Below are 23236 nucleotides of genomic sequence, written 5' to 3' on the forward strand. Positions count from 1 at the left end.
CAAAACTAAATATACAGTGTGAAATGCACTAGGCAGTCCACTTAACATCTCAGACCCTGGGTGACAGTGACAGGCTAACCGAGCACCACATTTTCACAGATAAATATTGCAATGTGCCCACCGAGCATGAAGGGGACATCAGCTTGACATTGTTGGACGGTTTCTGCACACACTGGTATGAGTAACCAGTACCAGTTGATATTTAACCTTTTTAGCACACGGAGAGCAAGTTCAAACATTCTGCTCCATAAAAATACCACAGTTAAGCATTCTGAATCTTCCCAAAGCTGAAGCTGGTCAAACATTAACCAATAAAGCATCATCTCCCAGAGCGTAAGGATGAAAAAAGAGCAGGGTTATTACTTATGACATCTTATTACCTTCAAGTGGGCACAGAAAAAGACAATTACTTTTGTATTAAGAGCATCCTGAGGCAGACAAATAGCAATAAGACACTACCAAGGGGGTAAACCTAGGTATTGCTGGTACTCAGGGCAAACAATGTGAAGCTGCGGGGAAGGCCACATTTAGTGTGTTTATCTAGCCATTTTTAGCTAGCCCCATAGACTTTGTGTCAGACAGCAACACAGAATTGGGCCATCTTTAGGGAATGGCGTCTCGCGGAAAACGTGGAAAACCTTGGGCTACAAGGTCAGATCATTCACAGTTCCACAGAGGATAAGACAATGACAGCATCCACATTGAGCATCACCTTATTCAAGAACTATGGTGATACAGCAGTGAAAGAAACGGGCAATGGAAGGTGTGGAAGGAGAGAAAGTATGGCAGGATGTGGAAGACAACAGCAATCAATTGACCCACTTACTGAAAGGAGGCTGATGTAGGTCTAGGAAAGTTGCTCTTCTGGCTTGTCTTTTTCAAAACACCTCACAGCAGTCCCGTCCTTCCCCAAATCCCTCCTATACATTTTTCTGTTGTTGTGCCATATCCTATATGAATTGGCTAAAGCATTTACAGATCTGAGACCAGGCAGAAGAATCAGTCCAATTCAGAAACTAGAAGAGTCCCCGCTCTATAGTGGTCTCTGAGCAGTTACATAAGTCAGTGTAATCTGTTTGGCCTGGCCATGGAGACACAAATGTCCCCCTAATGGCCCCAGACCCTGCCATTGTGCCTGCAGCAGTGTGCCTGACTTCCCAGATAATTTATTACAGGGTCTTTCTGGGTAGTCAGTGAATAGGCTACTCCTAGATAGAACATATGTTACGCCAAAACACAAAAACAAGACAGAGGCCCACGTCAGCGCTCATAATACTATCACACATTAGGTGAGCTATCTGTAACTAGCTCACAATGTACAATATTTTCCCCATAAAACGGTATTCTTATTGCCCATTAGAAACAATGTTTTTTTTCAGTTGAAATAAGCAATGTCTTGAGCTTAAGCAAAAGTAGGAGAGCAAATGAATAATGCTATTGCAGGACTGGGAAAGCATGTATACCGAACAAAATTCTAAACGCAACATGCAACAACTTCAAATATTTTACGGAGTTACAGTTCATTAAGGAAATCAGTCAATATAAATTAATTAATTACGCCCTAATCTATGGATTTCACATGACTGGGCAGGGGCGCAGCCATGGGTCAGCATGCCAATTGCAGAACGCTCCCTCAAAACTTGAGACATCTGTGGCATTGTGTTGTGTGACAAAAGTGCACATTTTAGAGTTGCCTTTTACTGCCCCCAGCACAAGGTGCAGCTGTGTAATGATCATGCTGTTTGATCATCTTCTTGATATGCCACACCTGTCAGGATTACCTTGGCAACGGAGAAATGCTCATGAACAGGGATGTAAACAAATTTGTGCACAACATTTCAGAGAAATAAGGTTTTTGTGCATATGGATCATTTCTGGGATCTTTTAATTCAGCTCATGAAACATGGGACCAACACTTTACATGTTACGTTTGAATTTTTTTCCAGTATATATTTAACACCACATACAGTCATGGGATTGACAAAAGCCCTTATCAGCAGGCCTAATTCTCATGATTACTTGTACTTAAGTTTGTGGTCATACGCACATCCTTAAAATGTACGTGCTGCATGGGCTAATTAAGTATAATGGAAAATAACAGTTTGATCTGATGAAGATCCTTGTGGATCGAAACGTTGTCAATAAAGGTGGTAAAATGGGAGAATACACAGTGTGAGGGCCTTTCTGTTCTTGATATGTATTATGTTACACACCAGTTCTAAACAGACAGCAATCAATGATAAGTGAGACAAGATTTAAGACCAATTTCTTTTTTGTTATAACCGTCCTCCCTTTGTTATATAGAAATAAAGTACGAGCACTCTCTGTAGCCTTATCAAAACTGGCACATTCGGCGTAATTAGTTTCACAATAGCAGGCCTACACCACGTTTGGGCTTTGACATTTTCCTTTGTCATCAGAGGTGGGAGACTAAGTGCCCTTATTACCAGGCTGTTCACACCTTGGTGCAGCGCCTGGAGGATCACGGTCAGATGTCTAGCTCCCTCCAATAACCTGTATTCAGCCATTTTACCACACACTTAGCTCCTCTGTTTGTCTATTCTTAGGCTCAGGATAACAATCTCTCCTTCTCTCTCGGGAGGTGGTAAAGGAAAGTTATGTAAAACATGGAAAAAAAGTATGCATTTTTGAAGGATGGAATAACAACGGTTACCATTGTGTACAACATTGTGTATGGGGGTCCTCAAGGGAGATTAGAGGATTTCCACTCAACTGTGTCCTCCTTAGTCACTGAATCCCAGTGGACAATGGAAACCCAAACCTCCAGTATGGTGGTTGTCAGGCATGGTGTTTTTCGTTAGCGTGGCAATGTAATGTGCATTACTGCATTTATGCCAACATGGCACTCTCACCCAAGCCTTATCACGGACACTTTACTCAGGAGCACTGGCACAGTGGCAATTACTGTACAGAAGGAAAGGAATGTGCTTGATAAGGTTGACTCAGGTAAAGCAAATAGGCTCTACTGGCACAGGTTGTATTACGTAACATCTCTATCTGGCATCTTATCTCCACTAGTAGATGGGAATACAAATACTGGCTTGGGTTCCAAACATTCCCCTCTCTGCCTTTTAGACAGGAGAACAGGTACGGACAGACCTGAGGGCTAAGGCCAGATTCACTCAAATAAAACTATGCAAGGGAAGAAGTGACAAATGAATGACTGCCACTGACGCCATCAGATTACCGAGAGGCTTAAAAAATATCTGAGATTGGATCCAAAATAGTGCCATTCCCAATAGCCCCTATGGAGTGTTACCTCACAAAACCCAGGCAAAAAAATACCATGATTTGGGGTATTATCACAAAATGGAATAGTCCTTTGAAGGAAGGATTGTTGACATATATTTGTATCTAAAAGCATAAATGAGAAATAATTTATAATAATTACATTTGGCATATTTATGATATTTTGGCCTAACCCAAGCCTATTGTGTTATCTGTAGGTGCTACAAAGCAAAAAGTGTTGTCATATGTAAAAGGAGGGCTGTGATTGGTTACATTGCCTAACATGCCAATTTCTCTGTATCAAATGGGCAATATCTTTAAAAATAGCATTGACCCCACTCTGGAACTTTTATATAATTTTGATAAAGCTTCATATGACATTTTTGTTGCTTTGTAGCACCTACAGGATGAAACAATATGGAGTCTTAAAGGAGGCCTGGGTAAGGCCCAAAATGTCATAAATATGCCAGCTTTGATTAAGTATTTCTCAATTGAATCCTACAGATGAAGAACCATATATGTGACAATTTTTCCATTTTAAGATAATCAGTTATTTTTATATTATTAATTGTGTGTACCACATTAGGTGTTATGGTTGACAAATAATTCACCATACCCATATCTTCCAACAACAAATGATATTTATTTGTTATTTCAAAAAATACTTTTTTTTATTTCCGTTTTAATTTTTAGAATGTGGAAGAACAGTTTATCTCCAGTGATGATTTCAGTTTGTGGAAGAACAGTATATGTGACGTTTTGCATGATAAGATGTCCTTTTTTAACACCTGATATGATGTTTAAAGTACTTTCAAGTACAGATGCCCTTCATGTAAATAACTTAAATGCCATATGTAGTTAATTCATTAGTATGGAGGTTCATTTAAAGGTGGTCTATCAACTTTAGCACTGATGACTTGTCTTAAAAGTTGAGTCATGAAATCTTAGTCTCATTTAAAATGAAGCCCTCAATGTGAACATACCATAGAATAACTACAAAAATAGAATACAATTAAATGAATTAAATCAAAACAAGAACAACTTGTACATATTAAATATGGATCAGGTCCCTAAGGTCAATATTACAAAACGTTCAGAAAACCATTCTCTTTGTGTTTAACACTATGGTCAGCAATTAGGTTTTGAATTGCGTTAAACCCATGCTAAAGGCAAGACATGTCCTTCTGTACTGAGGTGATGGCAGTAAATAAGTATTAACTGCTTAGAGTTCATGCTAAATGTGGTGACAGAGACGTACTGTATATTGTAATGAATAAAAAAAAGGGAATCAAGATCAAATGAACACTCACATACTGTATGTGATGACTTATTTGTTTTTAATTCATTCAGATTAAAAAAGGTCCAAATGATCACACACCAAATAATTATCAACAGAACACATTGTACATAACATTTTCTACACGAGGAACAACATCTTAAAATTAAATTAATTCAATATATTGTGCTGGTTCAAATCATACACAAATTGATTCACATAGACACCTACTATACATTTAATTTCCTACAATGGGGGTGACATGTCTTCTGAAATGTATTCAGATTCAACATACTACAGTATACAGGTTCAGGGGATCATAAACTCACAGAAAAAAACGGTTAATTATGTAGCTTGGTTTAACAACAAATTATTCACTCTGCAGTGATTCATAAAAAGAGCGTGCAGCAGCTGGCAAGTAGTTGAGCAGGTCATCAGATCTTGGTACTTGTTTTTTTTGATGGGCAGATGACTCTCATATGCTCTAGGGTAGTGGCTTGCAAAATATGGAGGTTGAGGTGTAGCTCCTTGTTTTGGTTTGGAGATCAGCCACGATTTCCATCCCTCAAATAGACTGTGGCTCTGTCTGGCGTACAGATTCCAAGGATCCTCAACTGAAATTAGAGTTGATCCTAAGTTCCTGACATCAATGACAACTTTCATAGTCAAGCATTAGGATATTTTATTGTTAGAACAACATGTTGCATGTTGATGGGATGTTAGTAACCTATTCTCTGTGCAATACCTGTGACTTTTAACCACCTCACTGAGGTGGTCTGTAGTCCAGCTGGTCGCTTGAGGACAGAATCTGGGAGGTGCCTGAAGTCTTCACATTGCATCCTCATCACCTTGAATGGTTTTGCTGGTTGTGCTTCAAGTATCATCTTTGAAACATCATCAGGTGTATGAAGGACTGACACCATGCGCCTCTTCTCGATGGTGGCAAAAGATCGATCACAAGGAAGAAAAGAATGACCAGAGACCATGAACTTCTGCTCAACTTGGGTGAAGTAACCCATAGAGACGAGCATCGACATCAGATTGAGCATCCGTCAGTTGTTATTCTGCCCACAGCATCTGTCACTGAAGATGATCAACTTGCGCACCTCTGGTTTGGTGAGTGGCATGAATTTTGTCTTCACCCACTTCAATATGCAGCTTGCCACCTCAATGGACCCTCGGTGTGCAATCCCCTCATGCCAAACACACATGTATGCAGGTGTAGCCATGTCGAATCATCCGGTGGATGGAGAAAAAGTAGCTAGCTATGTTTCTTCTATAATCTAGCAATAACATTTGTAATAATAATGTATAAGTTAGTAGCCAACGAACTTTAGCTAATATGTTTTCTCTATAGTTACAAATTAGACAACCCAGAACATACATGTTAGTTACTGTACTCCATAGCTAGCTAGCTTGATTGTTTGATATACGGTTCTTCCACATACCTCTTTTGGACAGCTTTTCCCAGTTCTTTCTTGACCCTTACGATTTGTATAGTGTTTTCCCGCATCCCGTAATTTCTTTATTTGCCTGTCTTTCCATTCTTTTAGTTTTGTTTTACGTTTCTTTCCCACATTTCGGCAATTTTCATCAGCAACAGAAAAGTTGTGCGCTTGTCCGTCCATTCTGAGTGGTGCACATAAACGGTTATTCTACGAGAGCCTATCTTTACATTTAAAATGATTGTTAATTAGCGCGGGGAAAGCTTGTGAAACCGGTTCACTGTCGAAAAAGGGTGTCCAATAATGATTTTTCATGTCTATCTCTTTTTTTTAATGTCACATATATAGTTCTTCGTCTGTAGGATTCAATTATGCTTTTAGATATAAATGTCAAATATGTGAACAATCCTAATTTATTCAACATAAAACATATTAACATTTTTAAAGTACCCGTTTTTATTTTGTACATTTTTAAGACATATTGTTTGGAACAATATACTATACATCACATTTCGAGTGGGCTCCCCTAATTCTGAAGTTCTGATCAATTTTATGAGCACCACCAAATAAAACAAGTGAACTACTCTGTCCCGTTCTGATTTTCAGGCTGAGTTAGTTGTCACAAAATGGGGCAAAATTGGCTCAAACGATCAAAACACACCTGACCAAAATGCATGGCTTTTCTTACAGATTTAGAGAGAAATCCCTAGGGAACTACTCCAAATATGATACTGTACAACACAATGCATTTTCTTACAGTCCATAGTAGAGGTCGACCGATTATGATTTTTTTCAACGTCGATACCGATACTGATTATTGGAGGACCATAAAAAGCCGATACCGATTAATCGGACAATTTTTGTTTTTTTTGTTTGTAATAATGACAATTACAACAATACTGAATGAACACTTATTTTAACTTAATATAATACATCAATAAAATCAATTTAGCCTCAAATAAATAATGAAACATGTTCAATTTGGTTTAAATAATGCAAAAACAAAATGGAGAAGTAAAAGTCCAATATGTGCCATGTAAAAAAGCTAACGTTTGAGTTCCTTGCTCAGAACATGAGAACATATGAAAGTTGGTGGTTCCTTTTAACATGAGACTTCAATATTCCAAGGTAAGAGGTTTTAGGTTGTAGTTAATATAGTATTTATATGACTATTTCTCTCTATACCATTTGTATTTAATATACATTTGACTATTGGATGTTCTTATAGGCACTATAGTATTGCCAGTGTAACAGTGTAGCTTCCGTCCCCCTCCTCGCCCCTACCTGGGCTCGAACCAGGAACACATCAACAACAGCCACACTCGAAGCAGCGTTTACCCATCGCTCCACAAAAGCCACAGCCCTTGTAGAGCAAGGGGAATAACTACTCCAAGTCTCAGAGCGAGTGACGTTTGAAACGCAATTAGCGCGCATCCCGCTAACTAGCTAGCCATTTCACATCGGTTACACCAGCCATTAGGCTGATAGGCTTGAAGTCATACACAGCGCTGTGCTTGCGAAGAGCTGCTGGCAAAATGCACGAAAGTGCTGTTTGAATGAATGCTTACGAGCCTGCTGCTGCCTACCATCGCTCAGTCAGACTGCTCTATCAAATCATAGACTTAATTACAACATAACACACAGAAAAACAAGCCTTTGGTCATTAATATGGTAGAATCCGGAAACTATTATTTCGAAAACAAAACGTTTATTAGTTCAGTGAAATACGTTCCGTATTTTATCTAACGGGTGGCATCCCTAAGTCTAAATACTCTTCTTACATTGCACAACCTTCAATGTTATGTCATAATTACGTAAAATTCTGGCAAATTAGTTCCCAATGAGCCAGGCTGCCCAAACTGTTGCATATACCCTGACTCTGCATGCAACGAACGCAAGAGAAGTGACACAATTGCACCTGGTTAATATTGCCTGCTAACCTGGATTTATTTTAGCTAAATACGCAGGTTTAAAAATATATACTTCTTTGTATTGATTTTAAGAAAGGCATTGGTCTTTATGGTTAGGTACAGTCGTCCAACGATTGTGCTTATTTCGCAAATGCACTTTTGTTAAATCATCCCCCAGCGTTGCATCGATTATATGCAACGCAGGACACGCTAGATAAACTAGTAATATCATCAACCATGTGTAACTAGTGATTATGATTGATTGATTGTTTTTTATAAGATACGTTTAATGCTAGCTAGCAACTTACCTTGGCTTCTACTGCATTTGCGTAACAGGCAGTCTCCTTGTGGAGTGCAACGAGAGGCAGGTGGTTATAGCGTTGGACTAGTTCACTGTAAGGCTGCAAGATTGGTTCCCCGAGCTGAAAGGTGAAAATCTGTCGTTCTGCCCCTGAACGAGGCAGTTAACCCCCCGTTCCTAGGCCGTCATTGAAAATAAGAATGTGTTCTTAACTGACTTGCCTAGTTAAATAAAAATCGGCAAAATCGGTGCACAAAAATACAGATTTCCGATTGTTATGAAAACTTCAAATCGGCCCTAATTAATCGGTCGACCTCTAGTCCATAGTTCCCGACAGAGGGCTATGAATCATTTTTGAATGATCATCAACATTTGCTGACTGCGTTCCCTCCTTATCTGAGCAACCAAACACGTTCCCTCATGTACTCTGTGTGTGGTGTGGGACAATGCTTAGGTAGCATGTTCAAAGTCAATGAAAAAATACAGAGGGACATGCATGGATACATGCTGCTGAAGTAATGTCCAGTCAAAACAGAAAAATTTGTCAAGATAAAAATGGGACATTACCGATATGTTGCTTAACTGGGCCAGAGGATACGGAATCTCTCCTTTAAATGTATGAATGAATAACGCTTTTGAACATGAATGCACAATAAGGCAACCTGTCACACTGGCCTGTTCACAGCGGCAGGTCAGCATAATTTGCCTAGCGTTGCATCAGATTTGACTTGCAAAACATGGCAGCAACCAGGAAAAAAAGAGGACCGTTCAAAAGTACTTCCCCCTGACCCAATTATGGCTGAAACTCCTCTGATAACGGATCACTAACGGATGACAAAATGGGGTCGACTTCAATGAACCCTACTGCTAAACATATTGATAGGCTGTTTTTACATTGTCAGTCTGCTTCCTGATGAGAAGCAGAATTCCTGCTAATGTCAGCGACTCGTCACGGGGCTGTGACCAGGTCTATAAACAGGGATTCTTAGGCTCTCAGTTGGCTGCTGTTTCAACAGTACTTATTCCATAGCGATAAAGCAATCAGAGGCCTGAAAGAATGTAAACGCTGTCCCTTTAATTATAGTTCCACCTCCAGCCATAGTCCTAAATTCTCAATTGATTCCCATTGTAAAACCATCACATGATTAAATTAAACTCTTGCAAGCCACACAATGGCTGCTTTAAAAAATACATAAACGTAATAACCATTCTGAGGAGTCAAGTGATTTGTAATCTCCATTGTGTGCAGCCTCCTTGCGTGGCTAATTTTGGCTGATCACAAAGGCCAACTATTAGAGCAATTTCCTTCATACAGAGTGGAGCCAATTAGAGGGAGAAGGCTAGGAAACAAAACACACAGAGATTAAACTTCACCCTGTAGCATTGCCACAGTGCAACACTGCCTGAACTTTGTATCCTGGAATGAATGAAAGAAAGCCCAAGAGGCGAGAAAAACAGATGAGAAGAATGTGATGAGTTTCGAAAAAAATAGGGGAAGAGAGAATAGGCCTCTTATATGAGCTAATATGACAACCATATTATTTCAGCCTCAGTCCTGGTGACAGGCCTTCAGGGACGCCTTTTCATCACAGCCTATGAAAACTTACCTTCCCCCTGGCGGCCTCACTGCCAGCATGTAGGGAAGTACACTGGCTCACACCCAACGGCCCTCTCAATACATTACAATGTTTGAGACATGGGCTTTGTAGTAAAAAAATATCAACAAAGTCCGGACCATTTCAGTTGGTTTAGTTGTGGGCAAAGAGCAGAACCTGTTAGTGAGGCAGTTGAAGGCTTTACAGGCTCCATTAGCAAGGTCCTAGGAGGGCTGCATAGCAGTGAAATGAGGTACGGACCTTCACTGTGGACACACGTGACACAAGAAGCTTGACCATGCAGATCACATGGAGATTCCTTAGGGTACACAATACGCTAAATAGACCCATGTCCATCACCCCAGGTCTCGTATTGACCACTGATGACTTTTGTTTTCTCCATCTAGATCTATTCCACAAGAACCCTTTTTATTTCTCTCACAAAAGGGATCAGACAATAACTCACAGCCACTGACTGTTTGCCAGGTCTAGATACAATGATTTTCCTCCGGATGAGGGCCTGGGCTCTACTGCAACTGCAAAGAGGAACTTAAAGGTGGGGAAAGGAGAGAAGAGAAAGGGGGGGAGGGTTCTTCAATGAGACACTGACCCTTTTGAGCAGCACAGTGCTGCCTGAGAACTGTAGGTGGTGGTACTTTCTCCTGTCTCCCAGGAGTAAGCCTTAGTGCGCACAGCCAAGTGTGTATGGAATGCCAGACATTCTGGTCACCCCCAGTGGGCCTCTGTCAGTCCCAATCTCTCTCAGGGAGATACACTCAACACGGCACTCTGGAGGGATCCCCCACGCTGCACCTTGTCAAAGCCAATCAGCAGGAGCTACTGTTAGGGTCTGTCATGTTCCTGCAGTGATGGGTCATGAAAGTGAGAGGATTCTGGATATCAAGCCTCCACACACAAGACCACTCTGGATATCAGTTACAAATACATTTATTCACCTATCATTTTAGGAGTTCATCACTAATCGACTGACTGTGAATGAGACATGAGGTATTGATAACAGCGTCTGCTAAATGACTAAAATGTAAATGAGTAAAAATCCTACTTCCAATTCTAGAGTGCTAGTGGAGCACTCTTAACAACTGTCATAAACAATTCTGCCAATGGACTATTGAAACTGTCTTATCTTCTGTGTTCCTCCTTATGTCAGTCAGGTGATACCATGAGTACATCAATATTGTGTCAACCGTGTCATAAAAGCCCTTGACCCCGGTCCATTATACATGGGGCAGGATTAACGGCCATCTACATTCCTCTCTATTGCCAATAGCTGATCTTTGCTCTCTCGAACTGTAACTCACATGCACCACAGCCTGGATAATCAAATTACAGTGTCCAGACATACCCACTGTTAATGTATCTGTTTATTGTCTGTTTTCCTGTCATTCTGATTGCACACTGCACCCTGTCATGAGTTAATAGGAGAGGATAGCAATGACAGATGTGTGTCGGTGACTTCATTAACTCTTTCACAGAGGGACAATGGGAAGGGTTAGGGAAGGTTAAACAATTTGAGTAGAGCCATGGGTGTTTTAGGTAAACTGATGCCGGATGATGAAATACGAACTCTTGCTGCACTGAAATGAATCGTGCCTCTGCTGTTATGGCCTGCTGAACAATAGCTGATCTATTTGACATGGAGGCTGGTCCCTGTTCAACAGTGGAAAAGTACTCCAGGCGACGCTCAGTGTTTGTGCATCTAATTATGTTGGTTTAGTGACTTTTGTTGTGGCATTTGCCGTGGCATTTGCCATGACTTACTGGTTTGGCATCAAATCGTGTAGTGGATTTGGCAGCAGTAGGATGGTTTAGGGGGGTTTTCACACCAAATTGGTTTGGTGCGGTTTTTCCAAACTCTGGTGCGTTTACTCCCTTAGTTCGGTTTGCTTGGACTGGTGTGAACACTATCCGCACTAAACAACACACTGTGGTTTGCTCAGAAAGGGTGGTTTCGGCCCGATTCAATTTGTACCTTGGTGCGGTTCGCTGCAGATAAGAAGACAGTCCGGACCAAACACAGGAGAGTCACACATTTGATGAAATGCACAAAACATCATAACTTGATATGTCTGAAACATTTTGTGAGTAGCAGCATATTTATGAGCACATCCGATGCAGATTAGGGGATTGGGGAAATAGCCTATTCACAAAGCAGTTAGAGCAACTATTTCCTCCAGTATGTTGTTGGAAGACCAAAGTGAAAGTAATATGAAGATTGGGACACACAAAATAATAAATCAAAACACTTATGGGCTTGCCTGTTTTGCATGTTATTTATGCATTAACACCTGTCACATATCAGTGTGCAAACTATAAAGAAAACATATATATACACATGAGTTAATAAAGCTGCATACAAACATGGTCTCTTTTTTGTTTTCTTGAGTAAGGCAGCACCAAAACGCAGGTGTTTCAGCCTAGCTCAGTGCTTTCTGTGGTGGTGGGGCAAGCCAGCAGACAATATGGAGTGTTGCGCCGTGATTGGCTCAATGTTCTGTCACTCATAGGGACACTACGTCACCGCCAAGGGTAGAGCTAGAAAATGCAAGCCCCTTCGGTGCTGCCATTGAGTTACATTAGAAGGGCCCATCCATGAAGGCTTAAGGTCATTGGCCACAGATAAAATTATGTCAAATCACGTTATATGTGCAGTAGCTTTCATTGAACTGAACATGTCAACATATTTTGCAAAATCTTTGCTAGGAGTCATCATCATGAATCAAGTTGAAAATCTATTGGCCAATCATTTTTAATCCTTGTCATTTGAAGATAAATAATTATGATAAATTATAGATAAACATATCGGTGCTCATCGACCATTGGACATAAACATTACACAATCATTTGGAAATTGCAAATTCCACAAGCAACGGTTTGGAAAGAATCAGTGACAGTGGCTAACTGGAAGCATTGAAAAGTAATCACTAGCTTGCTATTCAGTGGAGTGCCTGTGTGGTCCCAAATCTCAGATTAAGGGGCTATTTTCCAAGTTTAAAATGATAAAAATTCAACATTGGCCATGCTGTCAAATAAGCATGATTTGTGCAACGTCATCATGACTCGACCATGTTTTTTTCCGAAGTCCCAATTGTTTTGAAAGCACCATCAATCCAGAGAATGCCAGACTTTAATGACAAAATTTGCCCACGAAGGACCACCTGTTCAAGTGAGCACAGCACAACAAGAGTCCAAAAATGTTATGTATGCTGCCGCATAAAGGATGTAATATGCCAGGGAGATAGTATTACTTTCTTAGCTACAATATACATATGTGTATGTTGTGTAATAAGATGTTAGTAGCCCATATGCCTCCCGCTAATAATTTGGTCTATTTACCCCTCTTAATTTCACCTACTGTTCTGACTTGGTGGTGCACACGTCGCCTATAACCTGTTTTAGATAAATGTAATCATTGAATATTGCAAGAGCTTTCATTGTCTGATATATGCCCCCTTTATTTAGCCTATGGTTCTGAGTTGGTTTTAGAGGTAGAACACTGTAAGAACGGCCTATGTTCTGAATTCTGTCGCTGTACATTTCAAAAGTGCTAAACAAATAGTTATATTAACTACATCTGTCCTAGCTCGCTCATTAATTCTCTCTTTTTTAGAATTTTAGCCCTTTTTTTTCTCCCCAATTTCGTGGTATCCAATTGTTAGTAGCTACTATCTTGTCGAAGGTTGAAAGTCATACGTCCTCCGATACACAACCCAACCAAGCGGCACTGCTTCTTAACACAGCGTGCATCCAACCCGGAAGCCAGCCGCACCAATGTGTCGGAGGAAACACCGTGCACCTGGCAACCTTGGATAGTGCGCACTGCGCTCGGCCCGCCACAGGAGTCGCTGGTGCGCGATGAGACAAGGATATCCCTACCGGCCAAACCCTCCCTAACCCGGACGACGCTAGGCAAAATTGTGCCTCACCCCACGGACCTCCCGGTCGTGGCCGGTTACGACAGAGCCTGGGGCGCGAACCCAGAGTCTCTGGTGGCACAGCTGGCGCTGCAGTACAGCGCCCTTGCCCGTGCACCATCGTGCATACATTTATTTTGTCCCCCCACAGCAAACGCGATCACGACACGCAGGTTAAAATATCAAAACAAACTCAGAACCAATTATATTAATTTGGGGACAGGTCGAAAAGCATTAAACATTTATGGAGATTTAGCTAGTTAGCTAAACAACCCAGGCAATATCAGTAGCCTACTCAAACTGCGCACTGTGCCCTGCTTTGCATGCTGACCAATGAGAGTTAGGCCGCATGTCACCTTCAGCAGTCAAATGTTTGTAAAATGGCTTGCCTAATGTTGGGCTTTATTGGGTGAGTGACAACCAATGTAAATCGTTAGGTTATTGTTATCAAATGTGCTGTTGAAAATGGTGTTTTACCGGAATAAAGTAGCCTAAGCTACCGCCTGAGAAACGAAACATCTGGCTATATCCTATCTGCTGATCAGGGGCTTAGGCTACATTCAATTTTATTTTGAATATTCAGGTTCACCATAAGCAATAGTATTGGTAGTTTTGCTTTAAACAATCAGTGTAGATGGTCATTTGTAGATATACAGGGTAAGTTTACAATTTCATAACAAGGATAGAAAAGTTCTCTGTAAAAATGTACAAACGGTCTAAACCATTAGATTTTTTTTGATGGGGTGAAATACAAAGTTGTGCTATATATTCATTGGCCATGTCATAGCCAATTTAAAAAAATAATATATATATATATTGATACATGAATAGCTCAAACACTATGATGGTGAATTCAGATCAAAGGTGGGGGGACAAAATGCAAACATTGGCCCCTTAGCTGAGAGTGGGGGATGCCCAGTTTTCCTTATGGCTCAGGGTAGGTGCCTACATACATCACTGACATGTACATCACTCACACACACAATCACACAGAGAGAGAAGTCAGCTCAGACAGACCCAGCTCATGAGCTCCATCAGGAGCAGATTTGAATTTAGAATGGAAAATGAATGTGTTTATGCAACAAACGTTAGAGGGAGCCCATGTATCTAGGTACGTATCGAATCGTCTTGAGAGCGGGTTGAGAGCTTCCAGGTTCCTTGGTGTCCACATCACTAAGGGTATATCATGGTCCAAACACACCAGCACTATTGTGAAGAGGGCACGACAACACCTATTCCCGCTCAGGAGGCTGAAAAGATTTGGCATGGGACATCAGGTCCTCAAAAACTTCTACTGATGCATCATCAAGAGCATCCTGACTGGTTGCATCATCGTTTGGTATGGCAATTGCTCGACATTCGACCACAAGGCACTACAGAGGATAGTGGGTAAAGCCGCAAGTGGTACAGGAGCGGCAAGTCTGGCACCAGAAGGCTCCTTAACAGCTTCTACCCTAAAGCCATAAGACTGCTGAACAGTTAATCAAATGGCTACCCGGACTCTGCACTCTGTTTATTATCTATGCATAGCCACTTTACCCCTACCTACATGTACATATTACCTCAATTACCTCAACTAACCCTTTTCCGTTAGTTTATGTAGCACATTTTTCTTATTTACTTTTTAAAAACTGCATTGTTGGTTAAGGGCTTGTAAGCACTTCACAATAAGGTTGTATTTGGCATATGTAACAAAGAAAATGTTATTTAATTTGAAAAGGAAAGATGCACATCCCTAATGAATCCTAATACAAAACACATCATACTGAGTCTGGGAAGTACAACAAGTTGGAAATTCTCAGGTACTTCCAGGAGATGTAGTCAACTGTGACATAATACTGATTGACTGACCCAGGGTGATCAGCCTTTTCAGATGATAGGCATACACAACAGTACAGAATACTGTACTTGAAAGATGAGCTGCTGCATAATGTAGGTATGTACTGGTGAGACGGACAATGTCAGGGTGAGGGAGAATGCGACAGAAAATAAGTGCCAGAGATAGCGTGGGGGACGAGAAGTATGCTGCATGTGTTTCGCCTATGAGTGTGTGTGTTGCATGCAAGTGTGTATCCAAACGCATTCCCTGGCAGACCTGTGGGTGCAGAGTTGTGTCCTGACCACTGCTGAGCGTGCCAGACCGGACAGGACACAGAGAGGCAGTGTTCACCACGCATGAGTGATTTAGTTTCAGCATCAGGACAAAACCCCAGTGTCTGGTTTCCCCCAAAACAACACAGAACAATGGGTGTCATTTTTGCTCCCACTTTAAATTAAACATACAAAAGTCATTAGCCTAAAAGGCCCTCCTTGCATTATTCAACCAGATCTAAAGTGACAGCATTCCCTCAATTTGAGACATGATATGTTGATAGACTGGCCCATCATTACAGAACTAGTCTACACTATAGTTCAATTATATTAGTTATAACCTCATGAAAATACAAATATATTATAAACTAATAATACATAGAATTATTAAATGGTATAGTGGAGGAGATCAATATATTGCTTAGGGATGGTTTACAAATACGCCTCTTGAGAAATTCCTTTGCTAAATCAATTATCAATCTCAACTTCCTAAGCATGATCAATTAGACTATAATCTCAGTCCCATTAGCAGATCTGAAAATACTTTTAAGACATCTGCCTAGGTGTAAAGCAAAACATTGTACTTGGATGGTTACAATTACTATGTAGTTATGTCATTTTACCATTTAATAAACATCACAACAGCAAAAATGCTTCATTATACTTATGTAGATACAGTTTGGGAAATATTTTCAGTAAATAAAGCATTTTGAAAACAATGATACAATAAAAGTGCAATTTTGATAATTATTATCAAACGATAGGGTCTCTTTACATTAAGCATCACTTCGTCAAGGGAAATATTGTATTATTTCTAACAAAGATGCTAAATCTACATATATTTCAGGATGTTGTGTATCCCTGGAAATATTCTGAATTAATGTAAATATTATACTTTTTAAAACATAGCTTGTCCCAAAAAAAGTATTTTCTTGGCAGAACTTATTGGTTAAGTTGAGCCAATGGGACAGGGTAAGTTAACCTACACATTTCTGTACTGAATAAAATATTACCACTTATTTTTTTAAACCATGTCTATCTTTACTTCTCAAACACAATTCAACACAATCACAATTGCTTTTTTGTCTTTTAAGCACAATTCAACACAGGCTTAACACCTAACAAACACTTTGTACTTAAAAATAAATAATTGAAACATAGGCCAAGACCTGTTGTTAACTCATATTCCAATGATAATGCCTTGAATTATTCCTGGGAAGAAAACACTTACATTTGCTAAACTTGCCATGGGCTTACCCCATGGCCATTGGCTCAACTTGCTCAGGACAAACATTTTGACGATAAGGACACACTTATGCTAGGTTTAGGACCTCATAATGAAGCTTAGAGACCCCAACCGATTTATAGAACAATCTAATAGCTGCAATCTATATTTTTTGGGGCAGCCATACCGAATTCACATAGAAATGTTAGTTACAGATCTGTCCTTTTCAATGAAAGCAAGTCTAAGAAGCGGTAGATATGATCTATGTGCAATATTTCTATGCCTTCCATAATTAAGTTGAATTTTCTGTCCTTTTTGGTTTTCTACACCAGCTTCAAACAGCTGAAAATGCAATATAATTGGTTATTGAAAATATATTTCACAGCGGTTTAAATGGTACAACGATTCTCTACACTATGCTTGTTTCCCCACAAACTGAAATTAGGCGAACTATTCAAATTTTTGCAACCAGGAAATGGCAGAGTGATTTCTGCATATTGCACATTTAAAATGATCTACTTCGGTTTAGATATAAGCATCATGAAACCTCTAACACAATATATTAATTTGACTTGGTGAAAATTTGTTTTTTGAACCCAACTTGTTTTCTCCATGTGGTTTTTTCCATCACAGACTTCTTGAAATTATGACCTCTTCTTAAATATTTGGTCTAATGATTAATGTTGCGTATGGTTTCCTAGAAACAATGGTGGCTGAATTGAACCCTTTGGCTCAATTTACCCCACTCTCCCCTACAGCTTTATAGTCAGTATCCTAAATAGCAAAACTATTCCTGGCCAGGAGGACCGAAACTGTAACAGGTTGGTGGAGAGTACGATACCGATACACCTGCTAAACTTCATAATAATAAACATACCTGGGTGCTCGACGTATCTGCGAATCCTTGTGTCGCTCAGGTGAGATGAATGTTATTTTTTACTCGAACTGAATAAAAACTTTCACCTGATTGAAAATATGAAACAAATGGTATTTGAGAATGAACACAGCTAATACGCTTCCCGTATGGCTACCTTGGCCACACAGGAAAGAAAAGCTTGAAAGGTAATAGAATTGCATAGCATTCCAGCCCAACCAATGGGCAGATGAGTGGGCGGGGCTTTCCGAGTACTAGCCATTGTATGAAATATTCCGCTTAGAAATTGATTGCAAGTCATTAAGGATGACTTGGATTTGAACTCCTATCACATTTCAAATGATTTATTCAAACATAAAGGTGAGTTTAAATGTTATTCATCTCCAACCCATATAACTAGGTTATACAAGCTGAAGGTCATCAGACAGGTTAAGAAATGCCTGTGGAATGTTTGTACAATAAGCAACAAAGTTTCTTACACACCATAAAGGCCAACTACAGTCTGTTCTTGTCTTTAATTGTAAGACATTACCTTTATTTAATAGGGAAGCCCTTTAGAAGTTAGTGTGCATATAATCTGAACATCAGTGTCTATTCCCTTGGCACAAAAGGGTTAATGTTCCCCAAGAAGTGCAATGTGGGTTGAAAGTAGCTAATCATTTTTAAGAGCCTTTGCATACTAGAGCTATACAAACTACTTTGTTTCAGTAATGCACGGCCTAGCATCGTTAAGCACACGCTCTATTGCCAAGGACCCAACAATGTTGTTAAACCACTTACAGAGAAAGTAACCATGCAGATGCATGGTCACTCCAGAACACAGCTCTTTTTTACTGTTGATCGGTTTTGGGATACTTCCCCTCAGATGACCAGGGGACTTTGTCAGGCAGATCAGAAAGCCCCACCTGGCATTTTAAAATGTTTCCAAGACAGGTTCCAAGGTAAACACAGTCAATGTAGTGACATTACAATTCATGTCCACAGGGTGGCAATTCAGGCCTTGGAACAACAGGTACAAGAGCCAGTATGACTAGCATTAAAGGGGGGGGGGGGGGGGGGGGGGGGATTCCAAGGGGTTTCTTAAGAGAAGCCAGCAGCCATTTAAGGGCTCGGTCTTAAAATGTGTTGTGTTCAATGAATGAGGTTTCTACAATCAACCAAAATCACATTCTTAAATACATCTACATCCAAGTGTATTGACATAATGGTACAATGTATTGGAAACCACAGGTAAATTAAACATAACCATATATATTTTATTCTCAATACAGTAAAATACAAATTATATTCAGGACAGACTCAGAAATCCCATTAGTAACAAGTAATACTTCACAAGAGATTTTAAAATGACATGTTATTCCAAGTTTGAATAACAAACTCATAAGAGTACCTTTACTTAATATTGCATCCATAATACATCTGTTATCAATAGTTTAAAACTAACCCAATTAAATCTACTGTACTTTGTATGCTGATGAGACAGTTAAAAATAAGTACAACATACTGTATAAACTTCTACAACTGCTTGACATAGACATATCTCAAAAGACATCTCGGATCAATTTCAAAAGGGCTAGAGCTTTCTCACGTGAAGTAGAAACTGAGATGGTTTTCTTATGATCAACTGTACATCTCACACCAACATCCATCCATTCAATCTGATCAGCAATATACATTGCATGGATTTAAATGTCTCCATATCAAATACAGAAAAGACAATATTAGCACTTGATCTAAAGACATCAATGATGATAATGCTTATGACAATGACAGACATTGGTGAAGCAGGAGACAAGGCATACAATACAGTAACAAAAATGATTAATTAACATATTGATATACAGTGTTCAGAGACTCAAGTGTCATCTAACATTTTTTGAAGAAAAAAGCTCAGAAAATGTGCATATAATCTCAAAATGTATTTACAACTTAATTTCAATACAAATGTTAAACTGTAGTAGAAATTTACCCTAAAAGAAATATTTTATATACAATTTATACATATTTGTATTTAAATAGAGACATGCAAGTGTTAAGTCTTTCTATTGAAGGTCAGAACATTTCATTTTACCCTGGATTTATTCAAGTTATAACTAACTATACTTACATTGAAATATGGTATAAAACAACCCACACAATATCTTCCAAACACAAAATAATATTCAGTAAAAGCCAAACAAAGAAAAAAAAAATGGTTGACAAGCTAAAGTGGCAGAAAAAACAAATACATATGAGTGAAAGCCTTGAGATATGTTAAAATTATCCTCATCTTTTGTACATCTGAATAGGATGGAACACAAGCCTTGCAGCTGTACTTAAAAGTTTACCAGTGTATGAAGACATGGCTACATGAACACACACACCCAGAGAACTATCTGAGAAAAGTGGCCTCCAGCTTAAGGTATAAAATGGCTTAAGCCATCCATGTTTGGTTACAAAAGCAGATGTATACCAGTAAATCAGTGGACAAGCATGAGGCATAAGCTAAAAGCATTGGACATTTGTGTCAAACAAAATAGGTTTTGGCCAACAATTAAAAAGTGGAAATTCCTGATTTCAAACTAAAAGCCAAAAAAAGGATTTACAAAGATTTTACTTAAAAAATCCTGCATAGATAAAACATCTTCCATTACTCTGAGTGCAAGAAGAAATAACAGTTTCCCCAAAATTAAAGACCAGGGTGCCAATGAGAAAAAGGTACTAGTGTTTCCAGCATGTGTATATTATACATGGGCTAATAGGAAAAAACCCTTCATCATACAATACCACTTATGCATCAAGTTCACTTTTCTGTTGCCTTGTTGCAAAACTAATGACAATACAAAATAACATAAATATTAGGGCAGTTTACCACTATAGTAGCTCAATCTAACCTGTACCATAAATATAGACCATAGATTACATTTCTATATTTTGTAATACACAAATGACTATTACGCTATGTAGAGAACCCAGGAACAACTTTTAAACATTAAATTAAGTATGACAGTTTCATATTCAATACAAATACTTGGCATTTCAAGCCTAACAATCTGAAAGTGAACAACTTTGAACAGAGTAACTGCTTGGTACATAAATAAAATATATATTGGCCATGTACTTTGTGATTGGAATATAACACTCATGAACTTACAAGTCGATCTATGTATGGCTAATAAGCACCACCAATGTGTATGCTATATAACCTATAAAAAGAATTGTAGTCTTAAAATGCAAGTGCATTCATGTCCTTCCTTGCAGTGAGTATCTGCTTTTGCCAGGCAATTTTTGAAGAAACTATACAAATAATTACATTGTGTTTCAAGGATAACATTTGCAATACCAACCACACACCCTGCTGCGCCTTAGAAAAATACAGCAACCCTTTCCGGTACAAACCTATAAGGAATCAAATAGAACAATAACACCTTGTTGAGAAATTAATGATCTCTCTGGGCAATTCATCAACAACAAAAAACCTTTCCACTACAGTCAAACTAGATTTCATAGGAAGAAGAACTCATTGACAAATAGGAAATGGTTCTTCAGAGCGATGAAAGTAACTTAAACAAAATCAATTGAATGGTGTATCACAGGCGAACGCCAAATGTGGTCATCTGTGCGCTACATCCCCTTCAAATGGCAACTGTTAAGAGTAATGCGTGCATGCGTCAGTGATATCTGTCAGGCAAACCAAGCTCTCGGTCACTTCACACACCATCAAGACTGTCTTCAACCCACTGATCACAGCTAGCATCCAGTACAATTCCAAAAAAGTTACATTTGGAAGCCTGAAATAACTCTTTAAAATGTCTCCAAATTTGATTTGAAACATTTGATTTGATCAAACCATTTAAATCCCCACCAACTTTGCTGGATCTGCATTTCAACACATGGTATATTCTAGTTTCCTGTAGATCAGATGCAAGGCACAAAAAAAGATAAGAGACAAACCTTAGTTTTAAAGCACCTTTGGTTTGAAGGAAGTACTTTGGTAAAAAAAAAAAAAAAAAAAATCTATATATAAATAAAAGCCAAATGTGAATAATGTGCTTATAGCCTATATAATTGTGTATTTCATCTAAAATAATTCTGCAAAAGCGTTGTGCCAAATAGAACAATGACTTTCTTTTGCAAAACCCAAAGATATGACAAAGACCACTAATAGTAGATTTGCTAGTATGTACAGATAGCTTAATCCTCCCCCCCCATCCTGGGATAGTCGTAGATCTAAGATGCTCAATATCGCTCAGTGTTTTTGGCAAGCTGGTGTAGAAAATGGACACAGTGTTATAGTTCATGTGTGCATGGAGGGGCAGTGGGGATTGGGGGGGTTATAGCATCCTTCAGGGAATGAGCTTAGCGTCCAGCCGCAACCAGTGTAGGCCCTGCCGTGTGAAGCGCACCAGTTCAGTCATGCTGCTGGTGTTGAAGATCAGAGGGCCCATCACCTTGTCCAGTTCCGTGAAGAACTCTGCAAAATAGACAGGTCACAGCCAGGGTAAGCAAGGTAAACACTTAACAGTCAGAGACCTCTTGCCTAGGAATGGCTTGCCAGTTCAACACTTACAGAGTTAGTTTCAATCTAATAGTAGTATTCAATTATTTTATCTAATGTCTTAAAACAAGCACTAGATAGGATATTGATACCTTGGAAGTTGGGCTAACACTGCCATATGCATGCTATATAGGAGTCTAGTTTCTTCTTGTGCTGATGAAGCTGATAAGAGGGAGTGAGTCAGGTACCTTTCTGCTCTTTTGCCAGCTGCTCTGCTTGGTCCCACACCTCAGTGGCATAGAGGAAGTTGGAGGTGACCTGGACGTAGCTGGCAGCCATCTGGTGGATGCGTTGGGGAATGGTGACCGAGGAGCTGCCGCTGGATGTGCCTGACGAGTAGCTACCGGCACTACCTGGGGACAGCTTGGGAGAGACTGGAGAGGGCATGCCAGCCGCTTTACTGAAAGACAAAGGTAGATGCAGATGGATGGTAAGAGGAGAATCACAACCGCTCAAAATGGGATTTTTCCACCATGATTCAGCATTACGTCTGGACCATTAATTGATGACTCTCACTTCCTCACAAGTGAAATACATTTAAGAAGACTGTTGGTCTCAAGACAGCATACAACAACGAAAATGTCTTACTTTCCCATTCCAGGAGAGGGCGCTTGGGTGTTACTCAAGGAATTCTGAAAAACACAAATTGAAATGCAGAATAAACACGAGCAATTTGATATAAACAAATAAACATAAGCAATGCAACATGAATGTCTGTCATTCTTCTGATCCATACAACAATAAATTAAAGCAATGCACACTTAAGCAAAAATATCACAACTTGTACCAAGGATAATAAAT

The 23236-nt window shown here is 39.5% G+C and overlaps 2 protein-coding genes across 7 annotated transcripts in view; both read right to left on the reverse strand.

The window, feature by feature from the left end:
- Positions 1-18091, reverse strand: part of LOC139420805 (protein Shroom1-like) — a 52856-nt gene extending 34765 nt beyond the window's left edge. Inside the window, exon 1 of one of the 2 annotated variants that reach the window (XM_071171092.1) lies at positions 17902-18091. The gene's annotated coding sequence lies outside the window, so the exon portion shown is untranslated. The remainder of the gene's footprint in view (positions 1-17901) is intronic. The other variant, XM_071171093.1, reaches the window with a different exon arrangement.
- The window catches only part of LOC139420806 (AF4/FMR2 family member 4-like), a 39528-nt gene continuing 34341 nt past the window's right edge, over positions 18050-23236 (reverse strand). For all 5 annotated transcript variants that reach the window (XM_071171098.1, XM_071171095.1, XM_071171096.1 and 2 more), the window contains 3 exons: positions 23024-23067; positions 22624-22835; positions 18050-22351 (listed from right to left, as the gene is read on the reverse strand). In XM_071171098.1, the coding sequence (XP_071027199.1) occupies positions 22224-22351; positions 22624-22835; positions 23024-23067 (384 nt within the window). In that variant the 3' untranslated portion in view covers positions 18050-22223. The remainder of the gene's footprint in view (positions 22352-22623; positions 22836-23023; positions 23068-23236) is intronic.

This window comes from Oncorhynchus clarkii, chromosome 12 (assembly GCF_045791955.1).
Source record: "Oncorhynchus clarkii lewisi isolate Uvic-CL-2024 chromosome 12, UVic_Ocla_1.0, whole genome shotgun sequence".
In the NCBI taxonomy this organism is placed as follows: Eukaryota; Metazoa; Chordata; class Actinopteri; order Salmoniformes; family Salmonidae; genus Oncorhynchus; species Oncorhynchus clarkii.